The sequence below is a fragment of the Elephas maximus genome, chromosome 12 (genome assembly GCF_024166365.1).
Source record: "Elephas maximus indicus isolate mEleMax1 chromosome 12, mEleMax1 primary haplotype, whole genome shotgun sequence".
NCBI lineage: Eukaryota > Metazoa > Chordata > Mammalia > Proboscidea > Elephantidae > Elephas > Elephas maximus.
Genome location: NC_064830.1, coordinates 56,568,410 through 56,590,173, shown reverse-complemented (window position 1 = coordinate 56,590,173; position 21,764 = coordinate 56,568,410). Strand labels below are relative to the sequence as shown.

At 39.9% G+C, this 21,764-nt stretch overlaps 1 protein-coding gene across 5 annotated transcripts in view; it reads left to right on the top strand.

Moving 5' to 3' along the window:
- Positions 1-21,764, top strand: part of WDR72 (WD repeat domain 72) — a 970,312-nt gene that overhangs the window by 421,507 nt on the left and 527,041 nt on the right. Inside the window, exon 1 of one of the 5 annotated variants that reach the window (XM_049903400.1) lies at positions 11,514-11,817. The exons of the other annotated variants lie outside the window; for them this stretch is intronic. Within the exon in view, the coding sequence (XP_049759357.1) occupies positions 11,791-11,817 (27 nt within the window). The 5' untranslated portion in view covers positions 11,514-11,790. Of the gene's footprint in view, positions 1-11,513; positions 11,818-21,764 lie in introns of those variants that run through there. 5 annotated transcript variants of the gene reach the window in all.

Sequence of the window (21,764 nt, the reverse complement as noted above, 5' to 3'; positions counted from 1 at the left end):
TGTTTTGTCAGAGATTAATATTGCCACTCCTGTTCTTTATTGATTGTTGTTTCCTTCATGTATTTTTTTCCATCCTTTGAGTTTTAGTTTGTGTCTTTAAGTCTAAGGTGTATCTCTTGTATTCAGCATATACATGGATCATGTTTTTTACCCATTCTGCCAGTCTCTGTCTCTTTATTGGTGCATTTTGTACATTGACATTCATCATAATTATTATAGGTAAGAGTTTAGTGCTGTCGTTTTCATGTCTTTTTTTGTGTGTTGTTGACAGTTCGTTTGTTCCACTTAATTTTCTGTGCTGTGTTGTTTTTCTTTACGTATTTCCTTTTCCTCTTTTTCATTGTTGTTGCTTTTGTATTTGCTGAGTCTTTGTTTTTCTTGTTTTTTATTTTGATGTGTACTATTGTTAGTTTCCTTTTTGGTTACCTTAATATTTACCCCTATTTTTCTAAGTTTAAACCAATCTTTTATTTCTCTATATTGCCTTGACTTCCTTTCCACATGAAAGATCTATGACTGCGTTTTTTTGTACCTCTTTTTTGTTTTAATTTTGTAATCTTTTGCATATTGATGTCTGTGTTTCCCTCTTTTCAGTATTTTAGCTTTTATTTATCTTTGTGACTTCCACATCTGGGTTGATATCTGGTTGCTCAGTCCTGTGTTCTAGTCTCGGGTTGTTAGCTGATGTTACTGATTTTCTAACTGGAGAAGTCCCTTTAGTATTTCTTGTAATTTTGGTTTGGTTTTTGCAAATTTCCTAAGCTCTGTTTATCCGGAAATGCCCTAAGTTTGCCATTATATTTGAGAGACAATTTCGCTGGGTATATAATTCTTGGCTGGCAATTTTTTTCCTTCAAGGCTTGGCATTGTCATTGCATTGCCTTCTTGCCTGCATGGTTTCTGCTGAGTAGTCCGAGCTTAGTATTACTGACTCTCCTTTTTAGATGACTTTTTGTTTATTCCTAGTCACTTTTAAAATTCTCTGTTTATCTTTGGTTTTGGCAAGTTTGATTATAATATGTCTCGGTGATTTTCTTTTGGGATCTTCCTTGTGTGGAGTTCAATGAGTATCTTGGATAGATATCCTCACATCTTTCACGATATCAGAGAAGTTTTTTGCCAACAAATCTTCAACAATTCTGTCTGTATTTTCTGTTATCCCCCCTGTTCTAGTACTCTAATCGCTCATAAGTTATTCCTCTTAATAGAGTCCCTCATAATTCTTAGTGTTTTTTCATTATTTTAAACTCTTTTATCTGATTTTTCCTCAAGTAAGTTGGTGTCAAGTGGTTTATCTTCAATCTCACTAATTCTTAGACTTCCATTGCCTCAATTCAGCCCCTGTGAGTTTCTATTGAGTTGTCTAATTCTGAAATTTCATTGTTAGTCTTCTGGATTTCTGTTTGGTGTCTATGCATTCTTGCAACCTGTTAAATTTGTCATTATGCTCCTCTATAATCTTCTTAAGTTCATGCATTGCTTTGTCTGTGTCTTCCTTGGCTCATTCTGCAGTTTGCCTGATCTCCTTCCTGATCACTTGAAGAGTTCTGTATATTAATCTTTTGTATTCTACCTCTGGTAACGCCAAGAATTTCTCTTTCTCTGGAAGATTTATTGATTGTTTTGGGAGCTTGCTGAAGCCATCATGGTCTGCCTGTCTATGTGCTTTGATACTGACTGTTGTCTCCAAGCCATCAGTAAGTTATTATATTTATTTATTTTATGTTTACATAGTGTTTCCTAGCTTCTTGTTTTGATATGCCCAAAATAGGTTGCTTGTGTGAGCTAGTTTGATTATTTTTGCCTGTGAAGCTCTAACATTCTGTCACCAGGTGGTTAGAGCTGTTACTAGATATGTGAGCCCAGGACCCCATTTACTTTTCTTGCATGGATTCAGCTCAGATGTCCAGATAGTCAGTCACCAAATATGTGGTGCTGGCTCTCACCTACAGTCCTAGACCAACGGGTGGTTGGTGTAGGCACGTGTATCTGGCTGCAGTAAGGGGTCATGTGCTGAGCAAGGCAGGGTGCTGACAGCTGCCCCTGAGTGTCTTGGAGGAAAGCATGTCCCTGTTCACTAGAGTGCTTAGGTGGGTAGGTTTTTGCAGCCAGACTCTAGGCACCCAGTGCTGTTGTCTGTAAGGACTGGGAGGCACCACTTATTATTGTACCCCTGTCACAGGTGTCTAGGTGGCATGGTGGAGCCACCAATCCTCAGGCCCCTGATGTGGGTAAGTGAGGAGCCTGCTTAATTGGGAGAGTGGCGTCAAATGTCACAAACCTGCCTCTCCACCATATACCTGATACAGTTGAGGTTAGACTTCAGGCATATACCCTGTTGTACTGTGCTAATGAGGACCTATGCTGTTGAAATGGGCCCAGACATGTCTGTGCAGATGTGAAAGGCGTTCAAAGTCTGTGGACCACTTAAGTCTGTGTTTAGGCAAAGGAGCTGTTTCTGCTCTGAGTTCCCAGTTTAGGGAAGTGGGCAGATTATTTTTTCCTGTTTGTTAGTTTGTTCCCTCTCTAAGGCCAGGAGAATGGCTCTGGGAGTGTGATGGGGCCTATTTCTGGCCCAGGGGATGTGGCGATTTCTGAAGCTGGCCTGGGACCCGGTGCAAAGCAGGGAGGGGGCAGATAAATGGGAGAGAGGTTTTTTGACAAAGGTGTGTGTGTTTATTTTTTCTCTTTTTTTAAATTGTATTTTAGATGAAGGTTTACAGAACAAATAGTTTCTCATTAAAGAGTTAGTACACATATTGTTTTATGGCATTGGTTAACAACCCCAAGACATGTCAACACTCTCCCTTTTCAACCTTGGGCTCCCTATTACCAGCTTTCCTGTTCCCTCCTGCCTTCTCATCCTTGCCCCTGGGCTGGTGTGCCCTGTTAGTCTTGTTGTGTTTTATGGGCCTGTCCAGTCTTTGACTGAAGGGTGAACCTCAGGAGTGACTTATTACTGAGGTGAAAGGGTGTCCAGAGATGATACTCTCAGGGTTTCTCCAGTCTCTGTTAGGCCAGCAAGTCTGGTCTTTCTTTTTGTGTTAGACTTTTGTTGTACATTTTTCTCCAGCTTTGTCTGGGATCTTCTATTGTGATCCCTGTCAGAGCAGTCAGTGGTGGTCAGTGGTTGTGCTGGACTCAGTCTGGTGGAGATCGCGGTAGATGTGGTCCATTAATCCTTTGGACTAATCTTGCCCTTGTATTTTTAGTTTTCTTCATTCTTCCTTGTTCCCAAAGTGGATTATTCTAGATGGCCACTCACAGGCTTTTAAGACCCCAGATGCTACTCACCAAAGTAGAATGTAGCACATTTCCTTTATAAACTATGTCATGTTAATTGAGCTAGATGTTCCAAAGGGGTGTTTTTTGGTCTGCCGTGTATGCTAGATGCATATGCTTATCTTTTGCCAATTGTGTGCCACTTTTCACTGGTTTTGGAGGCTTGATTAGTCTCTCTGCCACTTGGTGTATCCTGATGTGGAAAATGCATCCTGAGCACCACTGTTTGCCTCACTGTGAATGCTAACTGACCTGGCTTGCGGGGTGCCAGTTTCTGCTGGGTGAGGTCTGGCAGCTCCTCACTGCCTCTGAACCATATCTCCCTTCTCCTGCCCCTCAGCCTGACTCTTCGATTATAACTTTGAAATTCAGATTGCCATATAGATTTGCCATTTTAGATTGCCGTATAGAATTGATTCACTTGTTTTTTTTTTGGGTGTTTGTTGTAAGAGGGACCATAGGAAGTGTCTGACTGCTCTGCCACCTGGGCCCTGACTCTTCTTTTTTATTTTGATGCGTAGGTTTGTCAGCTTCCTTTGTGGTTATCTTGAAAGTTACCTTTATTTTTCTAAGTTTAAACCAGTCTTTTATTTCTTGATATCGCCTTGACTTCCTTTCCGTCTGGAATTTCTATGACTACACCGTATGTTCCCTCTTTTTTGTTTTGACATTGTCATCATTTACATATTGACATCTCTGGTTCCCTATTTTCAGTCTTTTAGCTTTGGTTTGTTTTTGTGAATTCCATATCTGGTTTGGTATCTGGTTGATCTGTCCTGTGTCCTAGTCTTGGATTTTTGTGTGATGTAGTTGCTTCTCTAACCAGAGGCTTTCTTTAATATTTCTTGTGATTTGGCCTGGCTTTTACATATTTCTGTAACTTCTGTTTATCTGGAAATGACCTAATTTCACCATCATATTTGAAAGACAATTTTGCTGGATATATAATTCCTGGCTGACAGTTTTTTTTTCCTTCAAGGCTTTACATATATTATCTCATTGCTGTCTTGCCTTCATGGTTTCTGCTGAGTAATCAGAGCTTAGTCTTATTGGTTCTCCTTTGTTGATGACTTTTCATTTATTGCACCCACTCTCAGGATTCTTTCTTTGTCTTTGGTTTTGGCAAGTTTGATTATGGTTTGTCTTGGTGACTTTTTTGGGGGTTTATTCTTTATGGTGTTTGTTGAGCTTCTTGAATGAGTATCTTCTTGTCTTTCATGATATTAGGGATGTTTTCTACCAGCAAATCCTCGACAATTCTCTCTGTGTTTTCCATTATCCTCCCGTTCTGATTCTCTCATCACTTATAGGTTTTTCCTCTTGATAGCATCCTACATAATTCTTCGGCTTTCTTCATTTTTCTTCATTCATTTTCTGATTTTTCCTCAGACCAATTTGTGTCAAGGGAGTATTTTCAATCTTACTAATTCTGGTTCCCATTGTCTCAATTCTGCTTCCATGACCTTCTGTTGAGTTGTCTAATTCTGAAATTTTATTGTTAATCTTTTTTATTTCAAGTTGCTGTTTTTGTATGGTTTCTAGCAGCCTGTTTATTCTGTCATTTTGTTCTTGTATTGTTTTCCTGAAGTATTCTGTTGCTTTGTCTGTGTTTTCCTTGGTTTGGTCTGTGTTTTCCTGATCTCCTTGATCCTTTGGAGAGCTCTGTATGTTAGTCTCTTGAATTCTTTATCAGGTAGCTCCAATGCCTTATCTTCCTCTGGAAGGTTTTCTGGTTCTTTATTTTGGTCACTTGTAGGAACCATCTTGTTCTGCTTCTTCATGTGATTTGACTGTTGTCTCCAAGGCGTCAATGAGTTATTACATTTATTTTTTTGTTTGTTTGTTTTCTGTGTCCTAAATTTTTTTTTGATATGTCCAGGTAGGCTGGGTATGTGTATGCCACTCTAATCATAATCTGGCCCCGTTGAAGCTCTCACCTCCTGTCTTCAGGTGTTCGGAGTAACTACTAGATGTGTGAGCCTGAGAGTCTGTTCACTCTTGTTGTGGGGCTGTCAAGAAGTAGGTGGCATTTTTAGTGAGGTGATGGATCTGTCCTACTGGTGAGCTGGCTGTGGGTTCAGGGGGTGTTCTCCCTGGTAATTGGGTTGGATGTTGTGTGTGCTGCAGTGCTTACTGGTTGGTTGGGGCATAGAAGCCCAGGTCATCGATCACCTAGTATGTAGTACAGAGACTCTCACCTACAGTCCTGGGTGGACAGGGCTGCATGGGGTTTTTTAGAGCAGGCACAGGTCTCTGGTTGCAGAGGGGTGATATGTGGGTCAAGGCAGGGGGCTCTCAAGTATGCCCAGGTGCTTGGATGGAGGGCATGCCCCATCTGCTAGAGTGCCTAGGGGGGTGGGGTGTAGTGCAGCTGATCCTTGGGCACCTGGTACCATTGGCTGGAGGGATTGGGGGCTGCTACTAAGTCTCAGGCCCCTGTTGTGGGTAGTTAGGTGGGGTGGGTGGTACTGCCGGCTCTCAGGCTCCCAGTGTGAATGAATGAGTCCCCTTGCTAGGGAGTTGGCTAGTGTTAAATGCTCCAGATTTGCAGCCCCTACTTGGCTGCTGCAGGTAAAATGGGCTTCAACTAGAAGCCCTGCCTTTCTGTCTTAATCAGGGCATGCTGTGCCAGGTGGGCCATCAAGGCACTGGTGCAGGTGACCTGCATGGGTGAAGGGTGCTACAAGTCTGTGGATCCCCTACAGCAGTGGCTGGCCAAAGGCCAGGCCGAGAGCCTCAGGCCTGCTGAGAGCTACAGGCCTAGGGGATGAAGCGGTGATGAATGTCACATATATGTAGCTCCTACTTGGCTGCTACAGATGAAAACGTGCTTCAGCTATTAGCTCTGCCTGTTTTTTTTTCCTAATGAGAGTGTGCTGTGCCGGGTCAGCCAGCAAGGCACTGGTGCAGGTGATCAATGGGAGTGAAGGGTGCCACAAGTCTGTGGACCCCCTACAGCAGTGGTTGGCCAAAGGAGTGACTCTGGACTGGACCAAGAGTTCCCTAGTTAGGGGCATGGTGGTGTTGAATGTCATAGGACTGTGTCAGAGCAGGGAGGGGGATAGATGAAGAGAAGGGGGTGCTCCTCAGCCACTAAACTCTGATGGGGGAAGGGTTAAGGTGCTCACCTGGTGGGTTGGGAGTTTACACTTTCACAGGTATAGTGTTGCTCTTGTTTGGTCCTGGATATGTGTGCAGATTCGCTGCTGCTTAGCTGCACTAGATGGGGCGGCTTTCAGCTTGAGATGTTGCTGCTTGCCTCAACCTGTTGGCTCTGGGCAGATTTAGCTAGCAGGATATCAGCTATCTAACAATCTGTAATTCCCTGTTTCCACTGTTTTTTATTTTTTAATTGTGCTTTAAGTGAAAAATACAAATTAAGTCAATCTCTCATACAAAAATTTATATATGCCTTGCTATATGCTCGTAATTGCTCTCCCCCAATGAGACAGCACACTTTCTCTCCATACTCTTTTCGTGTCCATTCTGTCAGCTTCTGACCCCCCCTGCCCTCTCATCTCCCCTCCAGATAGGAGATGCCAACATAGTCTTATGTGTCTACTTGATCCAAGAGGCTCATTCTTCACCAGTGTCTTTTTCTATCCCATTGTACAGTCCAACCCCTGTCTGAAAAGTTGGCTTTGGGAATGGTTCCTATCTTGGGCTAACAGAAGGTCTGTGGATCATGACCACCGGCGTTCTTCTAGTCTCAGCCAGACCATTGAGCCTGGTCTTTTTATGAGAATTTGGGGTCTGCATCCCACTGCTCTCCGCTCCCTCAGGGGTTCTTTGCTGTGTTCCCTGTCAGGGCTGTCATCAGTTGTATCCAGGCACCATCTAGTTGTTCTGGTCTCAGGCTGTTGTAGTCTCTGGTTTATGTGGCGCTTTCTGTCTCTTGGGCTCATAATTACCTTGTGTCTTTGGTGTTCTTCATTCTCCTTTGGTCCAGGTGGGTTGAGACAATTGATGCATCTTAGATGGCTGCTTGCTAGCATTTAAGACCCCAGACACCACTCTCCAAAGTGGGATGCAGAATGTTAGTAGATTTTGTTATGCCAACTGACTTAGATGTCCCCTGAAACCATGGTCTCCAAACCCACACCCTGCTACGCTGGCCATGAGAACATTCAGTTTATTCAGGAAACTTATTTTCTTTTGGTTTAGTCTAGTTGTGCTGACCTCTCCTGTATTGTGTATTGTCTTTCCTTTCACCAAAAATAGCTCTTATCTACTATCTAATTCGACGGCACTGGGTTTTTTTTTTTTTTTTACTATCTAATTAGTTTATACCTCTCTCCCTCCCTTCTTCCCTCCCCCCTCTCAAATTTTCTTCTCTGTTTAAACTATTTCTTGGGTTCTTATAATAGTGGTCTTGTACAGTATTTGTCCTTTTGCAACTGACTAATTTCACTCAGCATAATGCCTTCCAGATTCCTCCACCTTATGAAATATTTCACAGATTCATCACTGTTCTTAGTAATGCAGAGTATTCCATTGTGTGAATATACCATAATTTATCCATTCATCCATTGATGGGCACCATGGTTGCTTCCATCTTTTTGCTATTGTAAACACTGCTGCAGTGAACATGGGTGTGCATATATCTGTTCGTGTGTTGTTGTTGTTGTTAGGTGCTGTTGAGTCGATTCTGACTCATAGCGACCCTGTGCACAACAGAATGAAACACTGCCCATATAAGGGCTCTTATTTCTCTAGTGTATACTCCAAGGAGTGGGATTGCTGGGTCATATGGTAGTTCTATTTCTAGCTTTTTAAGGAAGTGCCAAATCGATTTCCAAAGTGGTTTTACCATTTTACATTCCCACCAGCAGTGTATAAGTGTTCCAGTCTCTCCACAACTTCTCCAACATTTATTATTTTGTGTTTTTTGGATTAATGCCAGCCTTGTTGGAGTGAGATGAAATCTCATTGTAGTTTTGGTTTGCATTTCTCTAATGGCTAATGATCATGACCATTTCCTCATGTATCTGTTAGCTACCTGAATGTTTTCTTTAGTCAAGTACCTGTTCATATCCTTTGCCCACTTTTTAATTGGGTTATATGTTTTTTGTAGTTGAGTTTTTACAGTATCACATAGATTTTAGAGATCAGGCAGTGATCGGAAATGTCATAGCTAAACACTTTTTCCCAGTCTATAGGTAATCTTTTTACTCTTCTGGTGAAGTCTTTGGATGAGCGTAGGTGTTTGATTTTTAGGAGCTCCCAGTTACCTGGTTTCTCTTTTGCATTGTTAATAATGTTTTGTATTCTGTTTATGCCGTGTATTAGGGCTCCTAACGTTGTCCCTATTTTTTGTTCCATGATTGTTATCATTTTAGATTTTATATTTAGGTCTTTGATCCATTTTGAGTTAGTTTTCATGCATGGTGTGAGGTATGGGTCTTGTTTCATTTTTTTGCAAATGGATATCCAGTTATGCCACCAACATCTGTTAAAAAGACTGTCTTTTCCTAATTTAACTGACTTTGGGGCTTTGTCAAATATCAACTGCTCATATGCGGATGGCTTTATATCTGTTTTCTCAATTCTGTTCCATTGGTCCGTGTATCTGTTGTTGTACCAGTACCAGGCTATTTTCACTACTGTGGTGGTATAATAGTTTCTAAAATCAGGTAGAGTGAGGCCTCCTGCTTTGTTCTTCTTTTTCGATCATGCTTTACTTATCCAGGGCCTCCTTCTCTTCAATATGAAGGTACTGATTTGTTTCTCCATCTCATTAAGAAATGTCATTGGAATTTGGATCAGAATTGCACTGTATCTATAGATCACTTTTGGTAGAGTAGATGTTTTTGCAATGTTAAGTCTTCCTATCTGTGGGCAAGCTATGTTTTTCCATTTATGTCTCTTTTGGTTTCTTCTAGAACTGTTTTGTAGTTTTCTTTGTATAAGTCTGTTACACCTCTGATAATATTTATTCCTAAGTATTTTATCTTCTTGTGGGGTATTATAAATGGTATCGATTTGGTGATTTCCTCTTCGTTGTTCTTACTGTTGGTGTAGAGGAATCCAGCTGATTTTCGTATGTTTATCTTGTATCCTCATACACTACTGAACTCTTCTGCTAGGTTCAGTAATTTTCTTGAGGATTCCTTAGGGTTTTCTGTGTATAAGATCATGTCATCTGCAAACAGAGATACTTTTACTTCTTCCTTGCCAATCTGTATGCTGTTTATTTCTTTATCTAGCCTAATTGCTCTGGCTAGGAATACCAGCACAATGTTCAATAAGAGTGGTGATAAAGGGCATCCTTGTCTGTTTCCCAATCTCAAGGCAAATGCTTTCAGACTCTCTCCATTTAGGATGTTGTTGACTATTGGCTTTGTATCAATGCCTTCTATTATGTTGAGGAATTTTCCTTCTAATCCTATTTTGCTTAGAGTTTTTATCATGAATGGGTGTTGAACTTTGTCAAATCCCTTTTCTGCATCAATTGATAAAATCATGTGATTCTTGTCTTTTGTTTTATTCATATGATGGATTACATTAATTGTTTTTTCTAATGTTGAACCATTCCTGCATACCTGATATGAATCCCACTTGGTCATGATGAATTATTTATTGATCTGTTTTTGAATTCTATTGTCTAGAATTTTGTTGAGGATTTTTGTATCTAAGTTCATGAGGGCTATCGGTCTACAGTTTTCTTTTTTTGTGGTGCCTGTGTCTGGTTTGGCATCAGAGATATGCTGGCTTCTTAGAATGAGTTGGGGATAATTCTATCCTTTTATATGCTATTAAATATCTTTAGTAGTATTGGTATTAACTCTTCTCTGAAAGTTTGGTAGAATTCTACAGTGAAACTGTCCGGGCCAGGGCTTTTTTTGTTGGGAGTTTTTTGATTACCTTTTTAATATCTTCTTTTGTTATGGATCTATTCTGTTGTTCTACACCTTTTTGTAGTATTTTAGGTAGGTAGTGTGTTTCTAGGAATTCATCCATTTCTTCTAGGTTTTCAAATTTGTTAGAGTAGAATTTTTCATGGTAATCTGATATGATTCTTTTAATTTCAGTTGGGTCTGTTGTAATGTTGCCCATCTCATTTCTTATTTGGGTTATTTGCTTCCTCTCCTGTTTTTCTTTTGTAAGTTTGGCCAATGGTTTATCAATTTTATTGATTTTTTTCAGGGAACCAGGTTTTGGTCCTGTTAATTCTTTGAATTGTTTCCTGTTTTCTGTTTCATTTAGTTCTGCTCTGATTTTTATTATTTGTTTTCTTCTGGTGCTTGAGAGTTTCTTTTGTTGCTGTCTTTCTGTTTGTTCCAGTTGTAGGGATAATTCTTTGATTTTGGCCCTTCTTTTTCTATGTGTGGATTTATCGATACAAATTGACTTCTGAGCACTGCTTTCACTGTGTCCCAAAGGTTCTGATAGGAAGTGTTTTCATTCTCATTTGATTCTATGAATTTCTTTATTCCATCCTTTATGTCATCTATAACCCAGTCTTTTTTGAGCAGCGTATTGTTTAGTTTCCAAGTGTTTGATTTCTTTTCCCTGTTTTTTCTGTCATGGTCAGAGAAGATGCTTTGTAGTATTTCAGTGTTTTGGATTCTGCTATGGCTTGCTTTATGACCTAATATGTGGTCAATTATAGAGAATGTTCCATGTGCACTAGAAAAGAAAGTACACTTGACTGCTGTTGTGTGGAGTGTTCTGTACATGTCTGTTAGGTCAAGTTGGTTGATTATGGCATTTAGATCTTCTGTGTCTTCACTGAGCTTCTTTCTGGATGTCTGTCCTTTACTTAAAGTGGTGTGTTGAAGTCTTCTGTTATTGTGGAGCTATCTCACTTTTCAATGCTGTTAGAGTTTATTTTATGTATCTTGCAGATCTGTCATTGGATGTGTAAATATTTAATATGGTTATATCCTCCTGATGTATTGTCCCTTTAATCGTTATATAGTGTCCTTCCTTATCCTTTATGATGGATTTAACTTTAAAGTGTATATTGTCAGAAAATAATATTGCTGCTCCTGCTCTTTTTTGACTGGTGTTTTCTTGATATATTTTTTTCCATCTTTTGAGTTTTTGTTTGTGTCTCTAAGTCTAAGGTGTGTTTCTTGTAGGGAGTGTATAGATGGATAGTGTTTTTTAATCAATTTTGCCACCCTCTGTCTCTTTATTGGTGCATTTAGTCCATTTACATTCAGTGTAATTATGGATGGGTTTGAATTTAGTGCTTTTTTAAATAATTTTTATTGAGCTTTAAGTGAACGTTTACAAATCAAGTCAGTCTGTCACATATAAGTTTATATACACCTTACTCCATACTCCCACTTACTCTCCCCCTAATGAGTCAGCCCTTCCAGTCTCTCCTTTCGTGACAATTTTACCAGTTTCTAACCCTCTCTACCCTCCCATCTCCCCTCCAGACAGGAGATGCCAACACAGTCTGAAGTGTCCACGTGATACAAGTAGCTCACTCTTCATCAGCATCTCTCTCCAACCCATTGTCCAGTCCCTTCCGTGTCTGATGAGTTGTCTTCGGGAATGGTTCCTGTCCTGGGCCAACAGAAGGTTTGGGGACTATGACCGCCGGGATTCCTCTAGTCTCAGTCAGACCATTAAGTCTGGTCTTTTTATGAGAATTTGGGGTCTGCATCCCACTGATCTCCTGCTCCCTTAGGGGTTCTCTGTTGTGCTCCCTGTCAGGGCAGTCATTGGCTCTTATTTCTCTAGGGTATATTCCGACGAGTGGGATTTCTCGGTTGTATGGTACTGTTCTATATCTAACTTTTTAAGAAAATGCCAAATAGATTTCCAAAGTGGTTGTACCATTTTACATTCCCACCAGCAGTGTATAAGAGTTCCAATCTCTCTGCAGCCTCTCCAACATTTATTATTTTGTGTTTTTTGGATTAATGCCAGCCTTGTTGGAGTGAGATGGAATCTCATCGTAGTTTTAATTTGCATTTCTCTAATGGCTTATGATCGAGAGCATTTTCTCATGTATCTTTTAGCTGTCTGAATATCTTCTTTAGTGAAGTGTGTTTCATATCCTTTGCCCACTTTTTGATTGGGTTGTTTGTTCTTTTGTGGTTGGGTTTTAACAGAATCATATAGATTTTAGAGATCAGGTCCCGGTTGGAGATGTCATAACTGAAAATTCTTTCCCAGTCTGTAGGTGGTCTTTTTACTCTTTTGGTGAAGTCTTTAGATGATCATAGGTGTTTGATTTTTAGGAGCTCCCAGTTATTTGGTTTCTCTTCGTCATTTTTGGTAATATTTTGTATTCTGTTTATGCCTTGTATTAAGGCTCCTAAGGTTGTCCCTACTTTTTCTTCCATGATCTTTATCGTTTCAGTCTTTATGTTTAGGTCATTGTTCCACTTGGACTTAGTTTTTGTGCATGGTGTGAGGTATGGGTCCTGTTTCATTTTTTGGCAAATGGATATCCAGTTATGCCAGCACCATTTGTTAAAAAGACTATCTTTTCCCAATTAACTGACACTGGGCCTTTGTCAAATATCAGCTGCTCATATGTGGATGGATTTATATTTGGGTTCTCAATTCTGTTCCATGGGTCTATGTGCCTGTTGTTGTACCAGTACCAGGCTGTTTTGACTACTGTGGCTGTATAATAGGTTCTGAAATCAGGTAGAGTGAGGCCTCCCACTTTCTTCTTCTTTTTCAGTAATGCTTTACTTATCCGAGGCTTCTGTCCCTTCCATTTGAAGTTGGTGATTTGTTTCTCCATCACATTAAAAAATGTCATTGGAATTTGGATCGGAAGTGCATTGTATGAATAGATGGCTTTGGTAGAATAGACATTTTTACTATGTTAAGTCTTCCTATCCATGAGCAAGGTATGTTTTTTCACTTAAGTAGGTCCTTTTTAGTTTCTGGCACTAGTACATTGTAGTTTTCTTTGTGTAGGTCTTTTACATCTTTGGTAAGATTTATTCGTAAGTATTTTATCTTCTTGGGGGCTACTATGAATGGTATTGATTTGGTGATTTCCTGTTCGATGATCTTTTTGTTGATGTAGAGGAATCCAAGTGATTTTTGTATGTTTATCTTGTAACCTGAGACCCTGCCAAACTCTTCTATTAGTTTCAGTAGTTTTCCGGAGGATTCCTTAGGGTTTTCTGTGTATAAGATCATGTCATCTGCAAATAGAGATAATTTTACTTCCTTCTTGCCAATCCGGATGCCCTTTATTTCTTTGTCTAGCCGAATTGCTCTGGCTAGGACCTCTAGCACAATGTTGAATAAGAGCAGTGATAAAGGGCATCCTTGTCTGGTTCCCGTCCTCAAGAGAAATGCTTTCAGGCTCTCTCCATTTAGAGTGATGTTGTCTGTTGGCTTAGATGCCCTTGATTATGTTGAGGAATTTTCCTTCAATTCCTATTTTGGTGAGAGTTTTTATCATAAATGGGTGTTGGACTTTGTCAAATGCCTTTCTGCACCAATTGATAAGATCATGTGGTTTTTTTCTTTTGTTTTATTTATATGGTAGATTACGTTGATGGTTTTTCTAATATTAAACCAGCCTTGAATACCTGGTATAAATCTCACTTGGTCGTGGTGGATTATTCTTTTGATATGTTGTTGAATTCTATTGGCTAGAATTTTGTTGAGGATTTTTGCATCCATGTTCATGAGGGATATACGTCTGTAATTTTCTTTTTCTGTGGTGTCTTTAGCTGCTTTTGGTATCAGGAAGATGGTGGCTTCATAGAATGAGTTAGGTAGTATTCTGTCATTTTCTATGCTTTGAAATACCTTTAGTAGTAGTCGTGTTAACTCTTCTCTGAAAGTTTGGTAGAACTCTGCAGTAAAGCCGTCTGGGCCAGGGCTTTTTTTTGTTGGGAGTTTTTTGATTACCATTTCAATCTCTTTTTTTGTTATGGGTCTATTTAGTTGTTCTACTTCTGATTGTGTTAGTTTAGGTAGGTAGTGTTTTTCGAGGAATTCATCCATTTCTTCAAGTTTTGCAAATTTGTTAGAATACAATTTTTTGTAATAATCTGATACGATTCTTTTAATTTCAGTTGGGTCTGTAGTGATGTGGCCCATCTCTTTTCTTATTCAGGTTATTTGTTTCCTTTCCTGTATTTCTTTTGTCAGTCTGGCTAATGGTTTATCAATTTTGTTAATTTTTTCAAAGACCCAGCTTTTGGCTTTGTTAATTCTTTCAATTGTTTTTCTGTTCTCTAATTCATTTAGTTCAGCTCTAATTTTTATTTTTTGTTATCTTCTGGTGCCTGATGGATTCTTTTGTTGCTCACTTTCGTATTTGTTCAAGTTGTAAGCACAGTTCTCTGATTTTGGCTCTTTCTTCTTTTTGTATGTGTGCATTTCTCGATATAAATTGACCTCTGAGCACTGCTTTTGCTGTGTCCCAGAGGTTTTGATAGGAAGTGTTTTCATTCTCGTTGTATTCTATGAGTTTCTTTATTCCCTCCTTAATGTCTTCTATAACCCAGTCTTTTTTCTGGAGGTATTGTTCATTTTCCAAATATTTGATTTCTTTTCCCTAATTTTTCTGTTATTGATTTCCACTTTTATGGCCTTATGGTCTGAGAAGATGCTTTGTAATATTTTGATGTTTTGGATTCTGCAGAAGTTTGTTTTATGACCTAATATGTGGTCTATGGTAGAGAATGTTCCATGTGTGCTAGAAAAAAAAGTATACTTTGCAGCAGTTGGGTGGAGAGTTCTGTATAAGTCCATGAGATCAAGTTGGTTGATTGTAGGAATTAGGTCTCCCTGTCTCTATTGAGCTTCTTACTGGATGTCCTGTCCGTCTCCGAAAGTGGTGTGTTGAAGTCTCCTACTGTAATTGTGGAGGTGTCTATGTCACTTTTCAGTTCTGTTAAAGTTTGTTTTATGTATTTTGCAGGTCTGTCATTGGGTGCATAAATATTTAATATGGTTGTATCTTCCTGGTCAATTGTCCCTTTTATCATTATGTAGTGTCCTTCTTTATCCTATGTGGTGGATTTAAGTTTAAAGTTTATTTTGTCAGAAATAAATATTGCTACTCCTGCTCTTTTTTGCTTATTGTTTGCTTGATATATTTTTTTCCATCCTTTGAGTTTTAGTTTGTTTGTGTCTCTAAGCCTAAGGTGTGTCTCTTGTACGCAGCATATAGACGGATCGTGTTTCTTTATCCAGTCTGAGACTCTCTGTCTCTTTATTGGTGCGTTTAGTCCATTTACATTCAGCGTAATTATAGATAAGTATGTGTTTAGTGCTGTCATTTTGATGCCTTTTTAATTGTGTTGTTGAGAATTTCATTGTTCCACTTACTTTTTTGTGCTGAGACTTTTTTGTTTATAAATTGTATGTTCCTCATTTTCATATTATTTGACTATGTTTGCTGAGTCGTTATGTTTTTCTTGGTTTTTATTTTGAGTTATGGAGTTGTTATACCTCTTTGTGGTTACCTTAATATTTACCCTTATTTTTCTAAGTAAAAACCTAAGTTGTATTGTCCTATATCTCCTTGTATCTCTCTCCATATGGCAGTTCAATGCCTCCTGTATTTAGTCCCTCTTTTTGATTATTGTGATCTTTTACATATTGACTTCAATGATTCCCTGTTTTGATCGTTTTTTTCTTTTTTTTAAATTAATCTTAATTTGTTTTTGTGATTTCCCTATTTTAGTTGGTATCAGGATGTTCTGTACTGTGAACTTGTGTTGTGCTGGTATCTGATATTATTGGTTTTCTGACCAAACAATTTCCTTTATTATTTCTTTTCGCTTTGCTTTGGTTGTTTGAAATTCTCTAAGCTTGTGTTTATCTGTAAATATTTTAATTTTACCTTCATATTTGAAAGAGAGTTTGCTGGATATAAGATCCTTGGCTGGCAGTTTTTCTCCTTCAGTGCTCTATATATGTCATCCCATTTCCTTCTTGCCTGCCTGGTTTCTGCTGAGTAGTCTGAACTTATTCTTATTGATTCTGCATTGTAGGAGACCTTTCTTTTATCCCTGGCTGCTTTTAAAATTTTCTCTTTATCTTTGGTTTTGGCAAGTTTGATGATAATATGTCTTGGTGATTTTCTTTTTGGATCAATCTTAAATGGGGTTCGTTGAGCATCTTGGATAGATATCCTTTCGTCTTTCATGATGTCAGGGAAGTTTTCTACCAACAGATCTTCAGCTATTCTCTCTGTGTTTTCTGTTATCCCTCTCTGTTCTGGGACTCCAATCACACACAAGTTATTCTTCTTGATAGAGTCCCACATAATTCTTAGGGTTTCTTCATTTTTTTAAATTCTTTTATCTGATTTTTTTTCAGCTATATTGGTGTCAATTTCCTGGTCCTCCAGATTTCCCAGTCTGCATTCCAATTGCTCGAGTCTGCTCCTCTGACTTCCTATTGCGTTGTCTAATTTTGTAATATTATTGTTAATCTTTTGGATTTCTACATGCTGTCTCTCTATGGATTCTTGCAACTTATTAATTTTTCCACTATGTTCTTGAATAATCTTTTTGAGTCATTCAACTGTTTTATCAGTGTGTTCCTTGGCTTTTTCTGTAGATTGCCTTATTTCATTTCTGAGGTCATCCCTGATGTCTTGAAGCATTCTGTAAATTAGTTTTTTATATTCTGCATCTGGCAATTCCAGGATTGTATCTTCATTTGGGAAAGATTTTGATTCTTTAGTTTGGGCAGTTGTAGAAGCAATCACGGTCTGCTTCTTTATGTGGTTTGATATCTACTGCTGTCTCCGAGCCATCACTAAGATATTGTAGTGATTTATTCTATATTTGCTCACTGAGTCTTATCTTGTTTTGTTTTCTTTCAATATACGTGGATGGACTACTAGATTGTGCTGTCTTGCTCGTTGTAGCCCTTGACTCACTTATGTCCTATTACCAGCTGGTTTGGGCTGTTACCAGATATATAAGCCTAAGAGTCCATTCACTCTTCTTGAGTAGAATCTGATTTTGGGTCATCAAGTGTGTGGTGCAGACTGTCACCTATCCACCTAGAGAAATAGTGTTGATAGTTGTGTGCACCAGATTCTAGTAGCAGCAGGGGTCCACACTCTAGGGGGGGCAGGATGCTGACAGGCTTCCCCCAAGTGCCAGTGAGATAGATGTGTCTCTCTTCCTGAAGCACTTTGGTGGGTGGGTTCTGCAGTTACACCTTAGGCACCCAATGCAAGTACCTCTACAGATTGGTAGGTGTCACCCTCCTTGGACCCCTAAGGCAAGAGGCTAGGTTGTCTGGGGGAGCTTCAGCCCTCAGTTCCCTGTTGTGGGTCAGTGAGGGCTCTGTTGAGTACACAGATGTATCAGATGTGGGAAACTTGTCTTTCCAGTAATCTCCTAAAACAATTACAGTCAGATCCCTCTCAGAATTGCCTTTGCATTATAATAGCCACCTTGTTTCCTGTAGCGATGAAAGCCCAAGACTATGGATCACATATGCTTGGTTGGAGCTGGTTCTGTGTTTTTAGTCTAATTAGGGAAGGATTTTTGGTCCCTGGGTTTTTTGTAGCTGCTTCTCTCAGGCCAGAAGAATGGGTTAGGAAAAGACCAAAAAAAAAAAAAAGAAAACCCACAGGGCAGTTTACCCTCTGGCTGAGGAAATTCCAGTGTTCATGATGGCACCTGGGAAGGGGAGGGGATGGTTCAGATAAATAGGAGAGATTAGCACCCCAGAATATGGACAAAGTTTCTTATCTTGCTTGGGATGACTGTTTTATCTGAGATTCCTGAGGGGGGTGTGTCAACTGTGTGCACTGGCTGGGTAGTGATTGTCCCCAAGGGTCAGGCCCGTGTTCTGTGCCTGCGCTGTCTCAGAAACCATGGTTAGTTCCTCCGCCCCCAGTCCAAAGCCCAGCGCCAAGGTTCCCCTGCTGGGATGCCGCACTGCAGGCTCCAAAACCAGTCGCTGCCTCCCGGTGACTTCTCCTCTCAGCCGCGTCGCTGTACTGCCTGCGTGCACTGTCTGGGCTTCCCCCGAGGTCAGTTCAGGGGGCTAGGGCTGTGCCTCCTGTTTGTGCCATCTCAGGATGCCTTGCTCAGCTCCCTTGCACCCAGTCCAAAGTCCGGCGCCAAGGTTTCCTGACTGGGACGCTGGCTCCAGGCTCCGAAAACAGTCGCTGCTTCCCTGCGGTTGTTCGTTCTCAGTCTCTGTCACTGAGGTCAACTCTTTAGAACAGTGTTTGATGGTCAGGGTTCGTAGGTTGCCATGTATGTGATCGATTCACTTGTTTTCCTGAGTCTTTGTTGCAAGAGAGATCCGAGGTAGCTTCTACCTAGTCAGCCATCTTGGCCCCTCCTCTCTGAATTTAGTGTTTTTTTTAATGTCTTTTTTTGTGTTGAGAATTTCTTTTTCCCACTTAATTTTTTGTGGTGAGTAGTTTAACTTTATATATTGTCTTTTCCTCATACTCATTGTTGATTTTGTTGTCTGCTGAGTCTGTATTTTTTTCCTTTATTTGACGTGTAGAATGGTTTGTCTCCTTTGTGGTTACATTAATATTTACCCCTATTTTTCTGAATTTGAACCTAACTTTTATTTCTTTGTATTGTCTTGTTTTCCTCTTCATTTGAAAGATCTTTGACTCTGTTTCTTAGTGCCTCTTTATTGTTTTAATGTTGTCTTCTTTTACATAATAACATCGCTGTTTCTCTTTTTTGGGTATTTTTTTCATCTTGATTTATTTTTGTGATTTCCCTGTCTGGATTGACATCTGATTGTTGTGTCCAGTGTTCTTGTCTTGTGTTGATACCTGATATTATTGATTTTCTAACCAAACAACTCCCTTTAGTATTTCTTGTAGTTTTGGTTTGGTTGTTACGAATTCCCTAAACTTTTGTTTATCTGGTAATGTCCTAATGTCACCTTCATATTTGAGAGACAGTTTTTCTAGGCATATGATTCATGGTTGGCAGTTTTTTTCCTTCAACATTTTATATAAGTCATCCCATTCCCTTCTTGGCTGCATCGCTTCTGCCGAGTAGTCTGAGTTTATTCTTATTGACTCTCCTTTGTAGGTGACTTTTCGTTTATCCCTAGGTGCTCTTAAAATTCTCTGTTTATGTTTGGTTTTGGCAAGTTTGACCATAGTATGTGTTGATGACTTTCTTTTGAGATCTACCTAATGTGGAGTTCGATGAGCATTCGGGATTAATATCTCGTCTTTCACGATATCAGGGAAGTTTTTTTCCAGCAAATCTTCCACAATTCTCTCTGTATTTTCTGTTATCCCTCCCTGTTCTTGTATTCCAATCACTCATAGGTTATTTCTCTTGATAGAGTCCCACATGATTCTTAAGGTGTCTTCATTTTTTAAAGTTCTTTTATCTGATTTTTCTTCAAATAAATTGGTGCCAAGTGCTTTATCTTCAAGTTCACCAATTCTGCCTTCCGCTTGCTCAATTTTGCTCCTCTGACTTTTATTGATTTGTCTACTGTAATTTTATTGTTAATCTTCTGAATTTCTGATTGATGTCTCTCTATGGACTCTTGTGGCTTATTGAATTTTTCATTATGCTCTTGAATAACCTTTTTAATTTCTTCAACTACTTTACATGTGTGTTCCTGGGCTTATTCTGTGTATGGCCTGATCTTCCTAATATTTTTCCGGATGCCTTGAAGAGTTCTGTATCTTTATCTTTTGAATTCTGCACCCGGTAATTCCAGGAAGCCGCCTTCATCCAGAAGATTTGTTGATTCTTTGTTCAGAGAGCTTGTTGAGGTGATCATGGTCTGTTTCTTTATGTGACTGTATATTGAATGTTATCTCTGAGCCATGTATAAGTTATTGTATTAGTTTATTTTGTTTGCTTACTGTATTTGTATTGATTTTTTGTTTTGTTTTGTTTTGATATGCCCACAAGGGTTGCTTGAGTGAGCTTGGTTGATTATTTTCACTCTTGGAGCTCTGACCTCGTGTCACCAGATGGCTACAGCTGTCATCAGGTATATTAATCTAGGAGTCCATTCACTTTTTTTGCATGAATTCAGCTGAAGTGTCCAGGTAGCTGGTCATCAAGTGTGTGGTACAGGCTCTGTCCTATAGTCTCAGAGTGGCCGGGGTGATTGGAGTAGGTACCGGTATCTGGTTGCAGCAGGGAGCTGAGAATTGTCCACCAAGTGTCTCTAAGGAATGCGTGTCCCTGTTCTCTGGAATGTACAGGTGGGTGGGTTCTGCAGACAGTCCATGGGCACCCAGTGTTTTTAGGTGTAAGGACTGGGAGGTACCAGTTATCCTTGGACCCCTGTCACAGGTGGCTGGGTGACCTGAGTGGAGCCAACAGTCCTTAGGCCCCTGTTATGGGTAGGTGAGGACCCTGTTTAATAGGCAAAGCAGTGTCAAATATCAAACACCCACTTCTCCATCGCACAGCTGAAACAGTTGTATTCTCCCTACAAGGGCCTATTTTCCTGATATAGGCCCACACAGGTCCATGCAGTGGGGAGAGGTTTTCAAAGTCTACGGACTGTTTATGCCTGGACAGGAGCCACTTCTGTCCTGAGCTCTCCATGTTAGTGGAGCTGACAAATTATCTTTTCCCCCATTTGTGAATTTATTCCTCCTCCTAGGCCAGGGGGATAGCTTCAGGTGCTCAACAGTGCCTATCTCAGGCCCAGGGAAATCAACAGCCACTGAAGCTGGCTTGGGATTGTGGGGGGTGGGGGGGCACAGTAAAATGTATGCAAGTACTTAGCCTTTGCCGAGAGCGCTGTTCTTCTTAGGTTCTGGAGGTCTGAGTAGGCTGTGTGGCTGGCTGCTTCTCTCTGCAGAAACTGCGGCCAAATGCTACTGCCATCCCACCATAGCTGCTCCCGGGAATGGTGCCTGAGGGATCCCAGCAATTCAGGTCTGGTACCTCCTCTTCGCTGCTGACCTGTGTCTCCCTCCCCCTGCTGCTCAGTCTGTTTTCTAACTTTGCCTTTGATGTTCAGGGCTCCTAGGTTGTTATAAATGTAATCGTTATACTTGTTTTTTCAGGTCTTGTTGTAAGATGGAATCGCAGGTAGCATCTGGCTATTTCACTATGTTGGCCCTGCCTCCTCTCCACTGTTTTTGAATTGTCTCTCCTTTCACCTGTCGCTCAGTCTGATTTTTCAGCTTTGCCTTTGATGCTTAGGGTTCCTAGAATGTCATATATATCCAGTTTACTTTTTTTTGGGATCAACATGAAGTGTCTGACTATTCCACCATCTTGCCCACATGCTGTGACCTTCTTTTGATGTTCTCTACTTGTTTGAGCTGTAGACTAATGTTTTGATTTTTGCCCATTCTTCTTTCTTGGTATGTATGTTTATTGCTATAAATTGACCTCTGACCACTGCCTTTGCTTTGTCCCAAAGGTTTTGGTATGATGTGTTTTCATTTGCATTTGATCCTAGGAATTTTTTTTATTACCTCTTTGATTTCTTCAATTACCCAGTTGTTTTTAAGCAAGGTTTTGTTCAGTTTCCATGTATTTGACTTTTTTTCCCTTTTTCTTCCTGTTATTGGTATCTACTTTTATGACATTGTGATT